The sequence below is a fragment of the Aquarana catesbeiana genome, linkage group LG02 (genome assembly GCF_042186555.1).
Source record: "Aquarana catesbeiana isolate 2022-GZ linkage group LG02, ASM4218655v1, whole genome shotgun sequence".
NCBI lineage: Eukaryota > Metazoa > Chordata > Amphibia > Anura > Ranidae > Aquarana > Aquarana catesbeiana.
Window position 1 is genome coordinate 554,056,536 of NC_133325.1, and position 15,792 is coordinate 554,072,327.

At 40.4% G+C, this 15,792-nt stretch overlaps 1 protein-coding gene across 2 annotated transcripts in view; it reads left to right on the plus strand.

The window, feature by feature from the left end:
* Positions 1–14,814, plus strand: part of LOC141128596 (bromodomain and PHD finger-containing protein 3-like) — a 100,812-nt gene extending 85,998 nt beyond the window's left edge. For both annotated transcript variants that reach the window (XM_073615969.1, XM_073615970.1), the window contains exons 11-13: positions 746–840; positions 929–1,086; positions 3,772–14,814. In XM_073615969.1, the coding sequence (XP_073472070.1) occupies positions 746–840; positions 929–1,086; positions 3,772–3,958 (440 nt within the window). In that variant the 3' untranslated portion in view covers positions 3,959–14,814. The remainder of the gene's footprint in view (positions 1–745; positions 841–928; positions 1,087–3,771) is intronic.
* The last annotated feature ends 978 nt before the right edge of the window (positions 14,815–15,792 follow it).

A 15,792-nucleotide genomic window follows, 5' to 3' on the forward strand; every position in this document is an offset into this window, starting at 1 on the left:
GGATCTCCCTTCTAGGGCTATTTTATAACCATACATAGGGTGGTCTCAGCCAGGTTTAATGGTATGGAGAAGGTTTAAAATTTGACTCCAGCGTACATAAAGAAATGTGCAATGTCACCTCTGATTTTGTTTAGTGAAATTTGTGCAAGGGGGGTGAGCTGTAGGTAGCACAAATGTGGGATTATTTATTTGTAATGGGGTGGTAGTAGCAGTCTGACCATCTTTGGTAGCGTGTCTGCAGCCTCTGACCATCTCTTGAAGCATGCCTGTAGTTTCCTGACCATCTCTTGCAACATGCCTGTAGTTCCTGACCATCTCTTTTAGCATGTCCATAGTCTCTGAACATTGTCGTGTTACATTTGTTGCATATTATATGAGACCCTTGAATGATTGTCATCGGCTGTAGAGGAGGCCCACAATTTTTAGTGAATTGACCACCACTTTTTTAGAGTAAAGGTGACTAAAATATTCGGCGACACTCCATTTTGTGAACTATTTAAGATGATTGGGTCCTGGGAGGTAATCAACAGAAAAATATTGTCATGACCAGAGTTTCCATTTTTAAGCAAGATTCATAACAGGTCCTTGTGCTCCAAGACCCAAACAAAGATGGGTGAATGTATCTTCCTGCCACTTAGTCTCAGGGAGACATTTGTTCATTTATAGCTAGCCATAGGATGCACCACAAGTGAAGTCTTTACTACATAGCATTCTCTTAGCACATGTACTGCATCTGTCTTTGCAGAAAGCCTCTTGATGTCCTTTGATAGTTCAGTAGAACTGAAGCCTCTCCAGTTAGTATGGGCTAAGTGTCGTGGATACCCTTCCTACCCTGCCTTGGTATGTGACAATCTTCAATTAAGGAATATTATAGCTGTTGGAACAAGGTTATTTGCCTAGGATTTACCTCTTGTGTTCTATTATACAGATCATTGATCCAAATATGCCAAGGGAGGGTTTACTGCACAATGGCATACCTATTCCTGTTCCACCTATGGATGTCCTTAAGCTTGGGGATCAGCGACGACTTGAGAATGTTGGGCAACAACTCTTTCTAGTTTTATTTTTTGACAACAAAAGAACGTGGTGAGTCAAATGGTCTTTTCATTTCTCTTAGCATGTCTTGCATACTCTGGGGGCTCTTGTGCATTGTTGTTCATTCATTTTGAAAAGCACCCCAATGTACCTTCACAACAAACCTTCAATACATTGTGCTCTGGGAAAAAAAAAGTGCAGCGTATACAAAATTTTCTTGTTCAGTTATTGTTCTGTATATATTGATATAATTCAGCTGTGTGGGTTTCCTAAAGATATGTGAAGGGTCCTTCCAGAGCCACTATTGAAACCTGCTTAGACAATCTATTTCCAGAGGGAACAAGGGGCATTATACTAGATTTATTAGAGGTAAATGGGGGGAAACTTAGCTCCCTGAATATTTTATGGTATCCCAGAATGAACTCGAGAGGGTTGTATGGTCATGGGTCATAGGTATGTTGGTAACCCAGAGTAAAGAAGAGACAATATGATCACTTTCAGTTGTGTCAAGAAGGATCCAGATAGGAGTTTCTCAGGTAGCATGGAGTACATTAATGCTAATGGAGCAATGTGTGCTACTTCATAGCACCTTAGTAATAGTGGAATTCCCATGCTGCCATTTAACTTATGGCAATATTTACCCTGGGTTGTGTAGAGCTCCAGATAAATTTCAGTATTATATTTTGCAGAACTTGGAAGACAAACCTGGCAATACTCAAATGGTAAAGAAGTTTGGGGAGAGAGGTCATTTTGATTGCATTGAGTTGTCCAAACCAGAATCACATTTATTTTCACTGAGCTGCCTAACATAGTGTACCTCAACACACAATAATGCATGCGTTGCAGTTCAATGTTTTATGGATTGAAGGAGCTTTTCCTATTTAGTTTTTCGAATTGTTTAAAAAATAGGATTAATGCTCTATTTACACTTGTATATTTCAGTACAGCAAAACTCACACATTTTGCTGCATGAAAGTGCATTTTAGGTATAAATCCCATTCTTTCATATGTGACGGTTATGTGTGCTTTCAGAACAGCCTGTGTTCTTAGCACTGCACTTCTACCTTAGAAACATACAATGGACTTTGTAGGCACTAAGATACACATGGTTAAAAGTTAAACATACTTTATTTTACAAATAAGTTTAAAAAATAAACACACATTTCTAAAATAAATCACAATATGAATATTGCCTGATAGACATAGGTCACACCACCAATTGCACAAAAAATATATCCTGAATGGTAGTGAGAGCGTCCGAGGTGTAACAATTAACAATGTTCCATCAGGCTTGGTGTAGATTGGTATAGCATGATGTAGCTCTACATGTTATGTACATCAGCGCTTCTTCAGGAGCTTAGGCATGTATTAATATATCCAAAATAGTTGAGGTCAACAAGTAAAAACACACAAGGATGTCCAGGAGACAGCGGAAACTGTGGAATATGTCACCAATCACTAAAGTAGTCCGTAGGGATAAGGGTATTGATTAACCAAGGCCCATCAATAGTTAGTACACATCAAGAAATGGCAAACAAAAGATAAGTGAGGTAGTTTAGCAGTACAGGTCCTATGTATTAACCAGAACCTAGATATGTCTCAAACTCCCTATCCCTTAATGGCTACAGTAGTTGGATAGCTACATGAAATCACAGTTTGACAAGGACATCCACCTAATAAATCCGCCGCAAGGTAAACTCTTGCTGGGTCCGCCGCTCCATAGACCACCCAGCAAGGTTTTACCTTGCTGGGTAGTCTATGGAGCAGCGGATGTCCTTATCAAACAATGATTTCATGCAGCTATCCAACTACTGTAGCCATTAAGGGATAGGGAGTTTCAGACCTATCTATGTTCTGGTTAATACATAGGACCTGTACTGCTAAACTACCCCACTTAACCTTTGCCATTTCTTGATGTGTACTGGTTGACCTCAACTATTTTGGATATATTAATATATGCATAAGCTCCTGAAGAAGTGCTGATGCACGTAACATATAGAGCTACATCATGCCATACCAACCTACACCAAGCCTGATGGAACATTCTTAATTGCTACACCTTGCACTCCCACGACCATTCAGGATATATTTTTGATGTAATTGGTGGTGTGGCAATATTTCTATTGTCATTTCATTTAGAAATGTGTGTTTTATTCTCTTTTTTTTTTTTTTTTGTAATAAAGATGTTAAACTTTGAACCATGTGTATCTCAGTGCAGACAAAGTCCATTGTATGATTCTAAGGTAGTATTTCACCTATGTAGAAGACACCTGGGAGCCAGAAATCTTGCTGATTGATAGGGGATCAAATACTTATTTCACTCATTAAAATGCAAATCAATTTATAACTTTTTTGAAATGTGTTTTTCTGGATAGTTTTTGTTCTGTCTCTTGCTGTTAAAATAAACCTACCATTAAAATTATAGACTGATCATTTCTTTCTCAGTGCAACGTACAAAGTCAGCACGGGATCAAACACTTTTTTCCCCTCACTGTATGCTGTGCAATGTGTGACTTCAGATCCCTGCTTCCTGATGCTCAGAAATTCTAGGTAAACTGTGCACTTTGGTTGCAGAGAAGATAGTGCTGCAGATAAACAAGAACAACTTATGTAGGAAAATTTGTTTCATCTCTGTGTATCACCTGAGGCTAGTCACTTTAGTGGGTATGTATAAGGGTTTACAACCACCTTAAATTCTTTTTATAGCTAATATGGTATTATTTGTCTTGGCTTTAGGCAGTGGCTTCCCAGTGACAAGCTTTTACCTTTGGGAGTTGATGATACCGTTGACAAGCTGAAAATGCTGGAAGGTCGAAAGCCAAGCATTCGCAAGTCTGTACAGGTGGCTTATGATCGAGCTATGACCCATTTGAATCGTGTTGGGGGTAGAAACCCATTTATTACCACAAACTACCTATACTAATCCCTTTTAAATCCGTAATGGAAGATATTGTTGCACTTTCCAACAGTAGATTATATTCTGAATCTTGGTAGTAATTTTTGAATTGTACTGTTTGAAGTTCTTCATCTTACTGCCTAAGAAGACAATAAGCATTTAAGATAGTGAGCGTTATATCTGTTGATTGTGCCAAATCAAACTGATCCAAGCATGTTGTTTTAAACCCTACACCCACATATGGGAAACAAAATAATAGAGGTTTTTATATTTTTTTCACTTGTGTGCTATTGGTATGAATTAGAAATTGACCAATATGTGTAATTTCATTTGCTTTGATTTTAGCTTTTAGACATGACATAAAAGATCTACCCACTTCATAAGCCAAATAATTAGTGTATTTTGAGTCCTAGAGATAATTTGGTTTTATTTCTGTTTTGGGAACTATATAATAACATTTAAAGAGTTATGGCTGGTTCCAATGAACTAAAAGTAATATCTTATTAAAAGCAAAAATTATTAAATGTAACTGATACTTTTATATATTAGTAATAATGTTTAAAGATTTTATCTAAATTATAATTGTGAAATTAATACAGAGTTTTCAGAGGTTAGTGTCCTGTGGTTTTGCTGAGTATTTAGAAAGATCATTTATCAATATCACAAAGTTAGTGGCTTCAACTCCAAAAATACCAGTCTTGTGTGGTGGAAAGACTTTCTTTGAAATCATTAGGCCACCAAAAACGCATATTTTAGTAGTGGATACTTGCTGCTAGGTTTAATCAACCATTATTTCTTGGGGAAGACTATTGGTTCTCAGCTTCATCTACCATTACAGGATGTTCTCATATTTCCTGTTAATATTTATTATTTAAGGATTATTAAGATTTTTTTCAGGGTCTCTGAAACTTGTCATGTTAAAGGAGTAAGACTTCCTGGCTGTGGTGGTACAGTTCGGGATCACCAGCAAAGAGCCTTCAGAAATAGAATCCCCTAAAGAAAGATTAACAAGTTGGTAAATGAACTCCCCAGCAATACTATACCATATACCAAATATCAGTTTTGGGTAGACTGTTTAAACCGGATTTATTTACATCATATGCGGTGCTGGGTATATTTGTAATGGGGGGAGGCAGTTTAGAGCCTAGTCTTTGCATAGTCTTGTAGTTGGTTTACAGCTACATGATTTAAACTGAGTCTCGTGTATGTGCCATGTAAGGTTCTCTGCCATATACATAGCAGTTCCGTTTCTAGCAAACCAAGAAGCAGTTTGCATAAAAACAGAAATTGAGTGCAATAAAATTGACCTTTCTGTCTTTTAAACATATGTCTATTTTCATAACTATAAATATCTTTGGAAGATGAAATGCAGTCAACATGGCTTTTGTGGTATTTCAGCTTTTTAGAGATTCAGTGTACAGAACAAGCCTTTGTTTATTTTAGTCAGTTTAAATTCTTCTTTAATGCAGATTGATTTCTATATTCTGTCTGTGACATGGTGTCTGTGACAGGGTCTCCAAACTTTCTAAACAAAGGGCCAGTTTACTGTCCTTCAGACTTAATGGGGGCCAGATTGTGGCCATTGGGAGTGGAAAAGGTCCTGACATCAGTGGGAATAAACAATGCCCCATCTTTGCTATCGGGGGGGGGGAGACTGCGCCTCATTGTTGGTGTCATTGGGAGGGATTGGGCCCCATCTTTGGTGTCATTGGGAGGAATTGTTCCCCATCATTGGTGTTATTGGACCCCATTATTGGTGTCATTGAGAGGAATTGTGTCTCATCGTTGGTCTCATTGGGAAGCATTCTGCCCCTTCATTGGTGTCAGTGGGGGGAAATTGTGCCCCATTGTTGGTATCAGTGGATGAAAATAGTGCCCCATGGGCCACAAAAGAGTAAGCAAAGGGCCGCATCTGGTCCCTGGGCCACAGTTTGGAGACCACTGGTATAGAAGAACTGATTACCGGGCTTTGGCAATCATCTTTATGCACATGGCTGCTGTATATTATTAATTCCATAGGATCAAACAAACCTGTGTGATTTTTAGTTGGGGAGAAGTGGTGGGAGGGAACCTTTTTCATTGACCAATTCCTAAAAGAATAAAATTGCTTGTCTGTCTTGTTCATTAAAAGATACAGACACAGATTAATGCTACCTACAGGAGGATTTTGCCACTGGCAAACAAACAAAAACAGTGTCCAACCAATATAGTCCCTCCTATTCCCAGCATGCCTTAGGATTTTTTTGCTAGTGTCCTAGGAGAATGGACGTCTTTTCTGTACTCAACTTTTTCCTGCTCGAGCTGGTCTCTATACACTTCTATCTAGATCCTCAGTAACTTTGGAGGTAGCACCTGAACCCAATGCAGTGCACCTAGTCAGAAATGTGTCCTTAGGGCACTGGATTCCTCATTAAGGCGCTTTCCAGACCTCAGTGTACTGTGTTAGCCATAGAGCACTTTCCAGGTCCAGAGCCGTGAAACAGCCTCTGGTGTGGCCCGGTCTCCAAAGACTCGCGTTTTAAGTGGGCAACTCCAGAGGCTAAGCCCACACAGCTTCACTATCAAGACTGGGTGTTCTTATGCCTATTTTTCGTTTGTTCATTTACTGCAGAAAGGATTAATTCTCAAAGAAATGCGTGATGGTCATCTTAGTTTAGGGGAGTGTCTCCCACGCTCCTGTTCCCATCATTTAGTGTGAAGTAGCAGCTTCTCACTACTGCTCTTAATCCCAGGCGGATTTGGTACTCCACCTGATCAGACTCCTGGCAGATGCTTCATTGGCTCTCTCAGATAGTCAAGATCTTGTGTCCCAACTGTTCCTGACGGTTTACCATGTTTTCACGTTTTTGTTTTTTGGGGGGTTTTTCCCCTTTTTTTGACAGTGTCCAAATCCTTCTGTATGCTGAAGTATAACACAATTGTCTCTAAGGCCCCATTCACACCTGTGCGTTCCAGGAAGGCATGCAGAAACATGGGAAAAAGTTGTATTTCATTTGCAGTGCAATTAATTGTTAGTGGCACCCCGAACACGGCTTGAAAACGCACAAACTGGAGCGCAGCAAAATGCTTAGTGAGCTACTTTGCCGTGTTGTTGCTTGTAGGGTAGTCTATTCAAGTGAATGAGCTGCCCTGTGCCGTCATGCGAAAAAATGTGCAGATGTGAATGGGGCCTAAATCCTATGTTCCTAAATTAACTCTAAGAAGTTCAATTCTACAATACTCTAAGAGCACTAAATATTAAATACCTCAATGTCCCAAAGTAAAGTTTCCAGTCGATGCACTGTATTAGAAAAATCTATGCTTCTTTTTTTTTTATGCCTCAAAGCATTATCACGGGCATTTTTAAGCTCCATTTGTTTTGAGCTTCAAAGGGAAAGAAGCACATCACGTCTGTGAGAACGTTACGTCTAAGACTAACATTATCTTTTTTTATTTTTTTTATTACAATTGTAAATTTAACCCCATACATGCTTTAGAGTAGCCCTTAAAAAATAACTTAGACACTGCTTTTATCTATGTACTTTTTATTCTGTTTATGTGCGTGGTATTTTTTTGTGTTCATTCAAGCTTAAGTTTATCTGTAAAGAACTCTAGAGTTCTGCTATCTTTGCATTTCCAGATCCCTGCCCCCAATCTCTACTAGATTGCTGAGAAACTGGTAATGAAATCGACTCACTTTTCATGTAATAACGTATTTTCTGCCCCAGTGATGTCGTCATGTCCCTCATAATGTGAAACTTCCGGGCCCTGGGATGTCTACATGTCACATCCATGCAGGGAAACTGCACTATATTTCCTGCAATGCCAGGGGAAATGGTGGTGGCGGCGGCGGCAGCCGTGTGTGTTTGGGCGGAGCTTTGGCTGAGCAGGCCTGTCATTGGAAAATGCATCAGCAGTAGACAGTTCAGACTGGGTGTCTGAGACTCCCGGGTCTTCCCATTTCAGTGAGCAGGGACATGATTACGTACCCACTTGCTGAAACAGAACTGCAGTTGGGAAGTTACAAGACCAGTGGCCGGGACAATAGAGGGCATAGCCGCCACGAGTCTTACAAAGCGCAAATCACAAGGAATGAAGCCTGTGATTGAAAAAACACACCTTTGTTTTCTCTTAGAATAAAGACAGAGGAAAGAAATGGACTAAGTATCTGCTCAAGGTAGTAAAGCATGTGCAACAACAGTTTCTGCCTGGAGTTCAGCTTTAAATGTTCACAAATAAAAAGTAGTCCAATTTGAAATGATGGCTTCAGGGCTTGGAAAAGACCGTGCACCAAAAACAGAGAATTCTAATTAGATATCTGTCTTCATAATTTCTATATCCTAATTAAACACACCCAGCTTTTAATAAGTTCTTAGTGCTTAAAATGTAGAGTTTGCACCATCTGAAAAGCCTATGTATTATCAATGCACAAATGAGAACGTATTTTAGTTTGCAACAACAAAGTGTGTACAGAAAAATAAAATTTTTCTATAAATAAAAGCTTTCTCATCCTTATGTTAATTGTATGCATCCCATCCCATAAATATACACAGAAAAACTCTTGGATGTACTGCCCAGACCATAAGTTGACTTTCAAAGTGCATATATATCTCTGATAGGATCAAGGACTTCACAGACACAAATGATCATATAAAATCTATAAAACTTTATTCAAAATACATTAAAAGTGTATTACAATTAATAGTGTAAATGGATAGTCTTGCTAATGTGCTGGTAAATCAGCTAGGTAAGTCCACTTGTGGTATTTGCGGAGATTAGGAATAGTGCTTATATTTATAAAAGTTTTTAACTGTCTGTTAAGGTTTCACTTACCTCCGGCAGTAAAATGGTTAGGTACCCAATCAAAGATTGAGGCTGGGTTCTCACTTGTGCGATCGCATTGCTGTGAAGATCACATGCGATGCCTTTGCAATGCGAATTCAGGCATAAAAACTGTATGGCTGAAATCGCATTGCACACGCAACAAAATCATGCAGGACCCTTATTTTGGTCCGCACTGGTTTCGGATCGTTGTTCACACCTTCACGATCCGATTTCTGCACCATTTCACAGTTCGCACTGCGATCAGCGAACCGATCTGGGGGTTTCATTAACTTTTACATTGATACCCGCAGTGGTTCGCACATGTCAGTGTGAACCACCGGCGATTTCAGGTGCAATTGTGGGAATTCGCACATGATTTCCCGCATCGCACCAGTGTGAACCCAGCCTGAAAAATATTTAGTAAATCTTTTTTTTCTCTCTGTTTTGCAGAAGTCATGTTATCAAAATATCAGTCTTTTTTTAGATCAGGAGTGCTTGAGCCTGTGGGTGGTACCAAAAAGACACCGCATTTCATGCTGCTGTAATGCTATACAATCACAAAACAGCAAGGCTCCCATGTCAATAAATTGAAAAGAACTGCCTACAGCCTTTGACGTGTGTTTTTCACACACGAAAGAGACGATTGCCTGCCACAGCTTTGATAAAATACATAACGGCGGCATGCAACTACACTCAGCAGGTAGGGACCCCGCAGGTAGCATAGTCGCACTCTACTAGGAAGACAAACAAGCTGGCAGTTACACCAGTGGTTTTTTTTTCACTCCTCCGTAAATATTTTTAAAAGACGATTTGCACAAGGAGTGTAATAAAAGGTTTAGCAAGCCAAAGATTTATATATATATATATTTTTTGAGTTTACAGAAACTTTAGGTGTGTTACCAGTGGAATTTCATTAAAGTGTAAGTCCACCCCAACACTAAAATCCTTGTGTCTACAGACATCCATGATCTAACACTAACCTATCTAACCCTATAAAGAAGAAATCCCTTATACCATATTTTTCGCTCCAATAGACGCACCTGACCATAAGACGCACCTAGGTTTCAGAGGGAAAAAAAACAAGAAAAAAAATATTTTGAACCAAATGGTGTACTAAAATATATTTAATAAAATATAACAGAATAACATTTCTACACTGACAACCAATTTAAGGGGGCACCCTAAACAGATCCCTAATGTAACTGGGACATTTACACTGACCTCAACACAACAGGAGTATCTACATCGTCCTTTTTTTCAAACAAATATAGCTTTCTTTTGGTGGTATTTGATCACCTCTGTGGTTTTTATTTTTTGTGCTATAAACAAAAAAAAAGCGACAATTTTGAAAAAAAGCAATATTTTTTACTTTTTGCTATAATAAATAGCCCCCAAAAATATATAAAAAAAACAAATTTCTTTCTCCGTTTAGGCCCATATGTATTCTTCTATATATTTTTAGTAAAAAAAAATCGAAATAAGCGTATATTGATTGGTTTGCACAAAAGTTATAGTGTCTACAAAATAGGGGATAGATTTATGGCATTTTTATTATTATTATTTTTTTTATTAGTAATGGCAGCGATCTGCAATTTTTTTTTTTTTTTTATCGTGACTGCGGCATTATGGTGGACACATCAGACACTTTTGACACTATTTTGGGACCATTGTCATTTATACAGCGATCAGTGCTGTAAAAATGCACTGATTACTGTATAAATGACACTGGCAGGGAAGGGGTTAAACACTAGGGGGCGATCAAGGGGTTACGTGTGTCCTAGGGAGTGATTCTAACTGTTAGGGGGATGGGCTACCACTGACATGACAGCGATCACTGCTTCCGATGACAGGGAGCAGTAGATCCCCTGTCATGTCACTAGGCAGAACAGGGAAATGCCGTGTAAATGTCCCGCTCCGTGACACGATCGCGGGACACCGGCGGACATTGTGTCCCCAGGACCCGCGGACATGGTGTGCTCCCACAATGCCGCGTCTTAAAGGGGGATGTACAGGTACACCCATTTGCGTAGCCGTGCCATTGTGCCGACGTATACCGTCGTGCACTGGTCGGCAAGCGGTTAAACACCTTCTCTGCTCACCTCTGCACTTCGAACCCCTTCTCTGCTCACCTCAACCCCCCTCTTTGATTACCTCTACATGTACATGCCCCCTATGCTCACCTGTATGCTGTTTACAACCTCTAGGTGGGCGACATGCAGAGGAGGGGACGTGATTTGCATATGAATTGCAGTGGGTTGTCAACCTCATTTACATATAAATGCCCATGTGATTTACATATAAATAGTGGGAAATTTACATGTGAATGCTGAACCTGTGGGGTTAATTACAGAACAATACCTTGTTTTTCTCTCCCTCTAGCAGCTGAAGGCGGGGGGGAGAAACGGGCTTTCAGCTGGTGCAGAGAGCTGCACAGGGCATCGTTCTGCCACCGCAATATCCCCCTTTCAGCGGCTCTGCTTGTCAATATTCGCTCCATAAGACGCACAGACGTTTCCCCCCCATTTTTTGGGGGAGCGGGGGGGGTGCGTCTTATGGAGCGGAAAATGCGGTATATACCTTTTTTTGAATCCGATCCTGTCTCCAGCGGCGGAAGCTCTGCAGAGGACAAAGCCAACAACGGCTGTGAAATGAGTGGGGAGTGATGTCACCCAGAGACTTACTATAGGGCTTCCGTTGTCGGCTGCCTCCTCTGCACCCGCCTACACAGCGAAGCCGCAGCTGACAGCTCAGCGCAGGATTGGGTCAGATCGGCTTCAGAAAAGGTATGTATACTGATTTCTTCTTTCAGGGCTAGATCGTGGATGTCTGTAGATGCAGGGATTTTTAGCGTCAGGGTGGACTTCTACTTTAACCTTATAAAAGATCAACGTGGAGCTCTCAGTATGCTACAGAACAAGAAGGTGGACAACGTGCACTGAAGTAGAATCTTCATTTGATATAATAAAATCCGTAAAGCATACACAATTTAAAAATGTGATTACAGGTGCTTAGCTGTGAGATTACAAAGTCAGGATTCCAGTGTCTTTGCCACTGAGCTTCCACCCCTTTTCGCTCTTTTCAGCTATTTTGCCTATTTCTATACTACATGAACAATTAAAGTGGTTGTAAACCTCAGTCATGAAATATGAACAAAGCACATACATCTATAGTGTTTCCTTATCTATCTCCAAAGCTCTAAGGCTCCATGGGTTTGGTGGGCTGAATCACTTATTTTATGTCCCCTGGGTTTTCAGGCTGTGAGAATTTACTTGCATTGGATCTGGCTCTGTTTTAGTCTGCCCTAAAGTGGATGTAAACCTGATTCATGAAATTTGACCTAAGCACATATATCTGTAGTGTTTTCTTATGTCTCTCCAAAGCACAAAGTCCCATTTCTTTCTGCTGTTTAGTATCTGTTATCAGCATGATAACTTCTGACAAGTTCTCCATCAACCAAGATAAAACCAGCCTGAAATTTGTGTCGGGGAGGTTGCTATAAATAGATTATCAGAGAGCTTGTCTACTCACAGCACAGGTCTGCAAGTCTCTGTCTCTGTCTATGTGAAGGGGGGGGTGTGCCTTTCCTCCAATCAGCTGTCTTGGCTGTGTGCCAGACTTCACTTTCCGCGCTGAACAGGAAGTGAACATTTCTAACATGATCTACAGAAAGAATATATAAAGATGAAGATAGCAGATATACATGTAAAACTTATGTAGGGAGATTTGTTTCATCTCTGTGTATCATCTGAGGATGTTCTCTTCACTGGGTATAGGAGTGGATTTACAGCCACTTTAAGTCTCGTTTTTTTGTTACTTTAAATAGTTTGGGTCAAGCTTTTTCCAAAAACTATTTCCATTACTAAGAATTGCAGCTGCTTTCAGCACTGTTTAAACTGTATGCTGCATACAGTAAATGGCGCTGTGTTCTGGCAGCGGCACATGTCTGACTCAGGCTAAAGGCTCGTACACACTCTAAGAAAATCGGGCAAACATTTTTGTCCAAAGAATTTTCGTACGATTTTTGTATAGTGTACACAACTTTCGACAGACTATTTCAACTTTTCATACAAAAATTCCCAAAGGGACAAACGCCAAAAATTTTCTCGTACGGGAGAATGAACGATTTTCGTCTTCTATTGTGTACCATGTACGTACATTCGTGAATTCAGAAGAGAAAGACTGAGCATGATCAGAAACAATAAACAACAAAAAAAAGCCTTTGTCGTACGAGAATTTTTGTACGAATTTTCGTTCATCGGTTCCGGTTTGCTGTGAAACAACGAGGAAAATCGGATGATCGTTCACCCAATATTCTTATAGTGTGTACCCCACTTAAGTTCTGCTTAGCCATTCATAGGAAACCTCTTTTTTTTTTTTTTGAAAGAATACAAGGCTTCCTTTGACTGCGGGTAGAAGGCAATCAGATGACGCCATGATCTCCACTTCAGCCAATCAGGGAAGCCTTTCATTCATTCATAAAATACAAGTGCTGCCAAAACACAGCACTGTATACTGTATGTAGCTGATGTCAGTTTTCAGCGCAGACCACCACTGCAGCACTTTGTAAAAGAAATACAGTGCAACCCTGGTTAACGAGAAACGCGGTTAACAAGCGTTTTGAAAGATGAGCAACTTTTGTTTTAAAATCCTGACTCTGTTTGCAAGTGTTGTCTCGCAAAACAAGCAGAATTCAAACTAATGTGGTGTGCAGTACCGCATTTGGTCAGCGGTGCGGGTGCGCCGGTGACAATCGGAACAGTTTGGAGCTGTTCGGAGCCGTTCAGAAATACTCGGAAACACTCGGAAATATTCAGTTTCCGAGGGTTTCAGAGTTCAGCCGAGCTGTCCCCGAGTATTTCCGAGGCTCTCTGGTGCCCCCCATCTCTGGCCACATGCGGTATTGCATGCAATAGAAGTCAATTCGGAACAAATTATCTTAGTTTCCATTGACTTCTATGGGGAAACTCACTTTGATATGCGAGTGCTTTGGATTACAAGCATTCTCCTGGAATGGATTATGCTTGTAATCCAAGGTTACACTATAGTTTGTTAAAAGTAACACAAAACCTGGTGTTAAGGCTTTACTTTTTTGCTATTTTCATTCCTCTTGTCGGTTTCTTCATAGCCTAAGCTAGGTAAAGAAAATTCCAGGGAGAATGGGATTAAGGCTCAGTTCACATATGTGTTTTTTTGATTGTTTTTTTTTTTTTTCAGAAACACACTACAGTCCATTTAACATGGTTTCCTATGGGACACGTTTACATCTATGCTTTTTTCTGCCGCTGCGTTTTTGGAAAGGGTCAGGGACTTTATAAAAGCAAAACTGTGTGTTTTTGGTTCAATAGACTTCAATAGACTTCAATGGAGAAGCTGTAGAAAAGCATGTAGTGCGTTTTTGCCACAATTTTTCAGCGCTTTGCGTTTTTTAATCCACTCAACAAATTGGGCAAAAAAAAGCATTAGAAAACTTGCGAAAAATGCAAAATGCACCACAAAAAGCACTGCAGAAACTGCAAACTGCATAGGTGTGAACCAAGCCTTACTTGTAATCTCCACAGAAGGTGTGCAGATCTGCAAACGAGAATTGTATAACATTAGAAAGCGGTGTGGGAAACCCGCAATCTACAGTGGGTGTCAAAATTATGTAGTAAAGTACCAGACCCCAGATGCAGTTCACAAATGCAGTATGTTTTCCTGCTCCGGATCGCATGGTGCAGAAGCTGCATTTTTTAAGTCGTTCATGCATGAATGGGCTCAAGTTGCACCACACTGAATTGCATGTGAATTGCAGAGCAAATTCCTGTATGATTCCTGGTGTGATCTAGCCCTAAAGCCCATTTGAACCTTCCGTTGAAATCGGCTTAAAGGGGTTGTAAACCCTTGTGTTTTTTCACCTTAATGCATCCTATGCATTAAGATGAAAAAACACCTGGCAGTGACCGGCCCCCCAGCCCCCCCGTTTTACTTACCTGAGCCCCGTAATTCCCTCGGTAGAGACGTGCTGTCCCTCTCTCTGCTTGGGGTCCCGTATCTTGATTGGATAGATTGATAGCAGCGCAGCCATTGGTTCTCCAAATCCAATGGCGGGGGGGGGGGGGGGGGGGGGCGAGTCCGGCATTCGTATGGATGCCGAATGCTGGACTCGGGAGCGCTCCCGCAAGGTAACCCCCAGTGAGAGCGCTTCTCCTAGGGGGTTATCTGATGCGGGGAGGAGCCCCGAGAACCACCGGGGGACCCCAGAAGACGATGATTGGGGCCACTCTGTGCAAAACGAGCTGCACAGTGGAGGTAAGTATGACAGGTTTGTTTTTTTATTTAAAATAACAAAGGCTTACAATCCCTTTAATATTTTCTAGATGCATCAAAATAAAAGGCTTGCATATTTTTACAGTTTACTTACTAAAGCTGCTGCAGCCTGAGTAGTGGTGATCTTTTAACACAAGTCCACCACACCCCTAGCCAAGTCAGACTTGTATGCTGTGTGATCAACAAAGCTAATGCAAACTGCTTATTGGAGAGCACTGGATCTGAATCAGCAGGAGGCATTGGACTTCTATAAAGAGATATTGCTTCCCTACAGAGAGCAAGGATCTACTCCAAGTTTTTCTGTGCTGTGGTTATGTGGGTAGGTAGGCAGGTTGCTGGTAGGTTAATTGGCTCCTGTCTAAATTTGCCTTATTATATGTATTTTCACATGAGTTAGGGACCTTAGAGTGTAAGCTCTTTGAGGGCAGAGACTGATGTGAATGTACAATATATATGTAAAGTGCTGCGTAAATTGTCAGCACTATATAAATACTTGAAATAAATTAAAACCTTGCACACCTTGTGTTTTGATGAACCTAGAACGTATTTAGCTAACTTTAAAGCCCAATTGGAATTTTAGTTTAAAGTATTTTTACTGTGATATTGTGTTTTTTGCCTCTAGAACTGCTGTATCTTATACATAACTTTTAACGGTCTTCCAGATTATGTGTGTAATATTTATGGAGACTGACAATCTGTGTAGTTGAGCAGAAGATAAAATATGTTTATCTATTTTGAGAATCAGCATATAC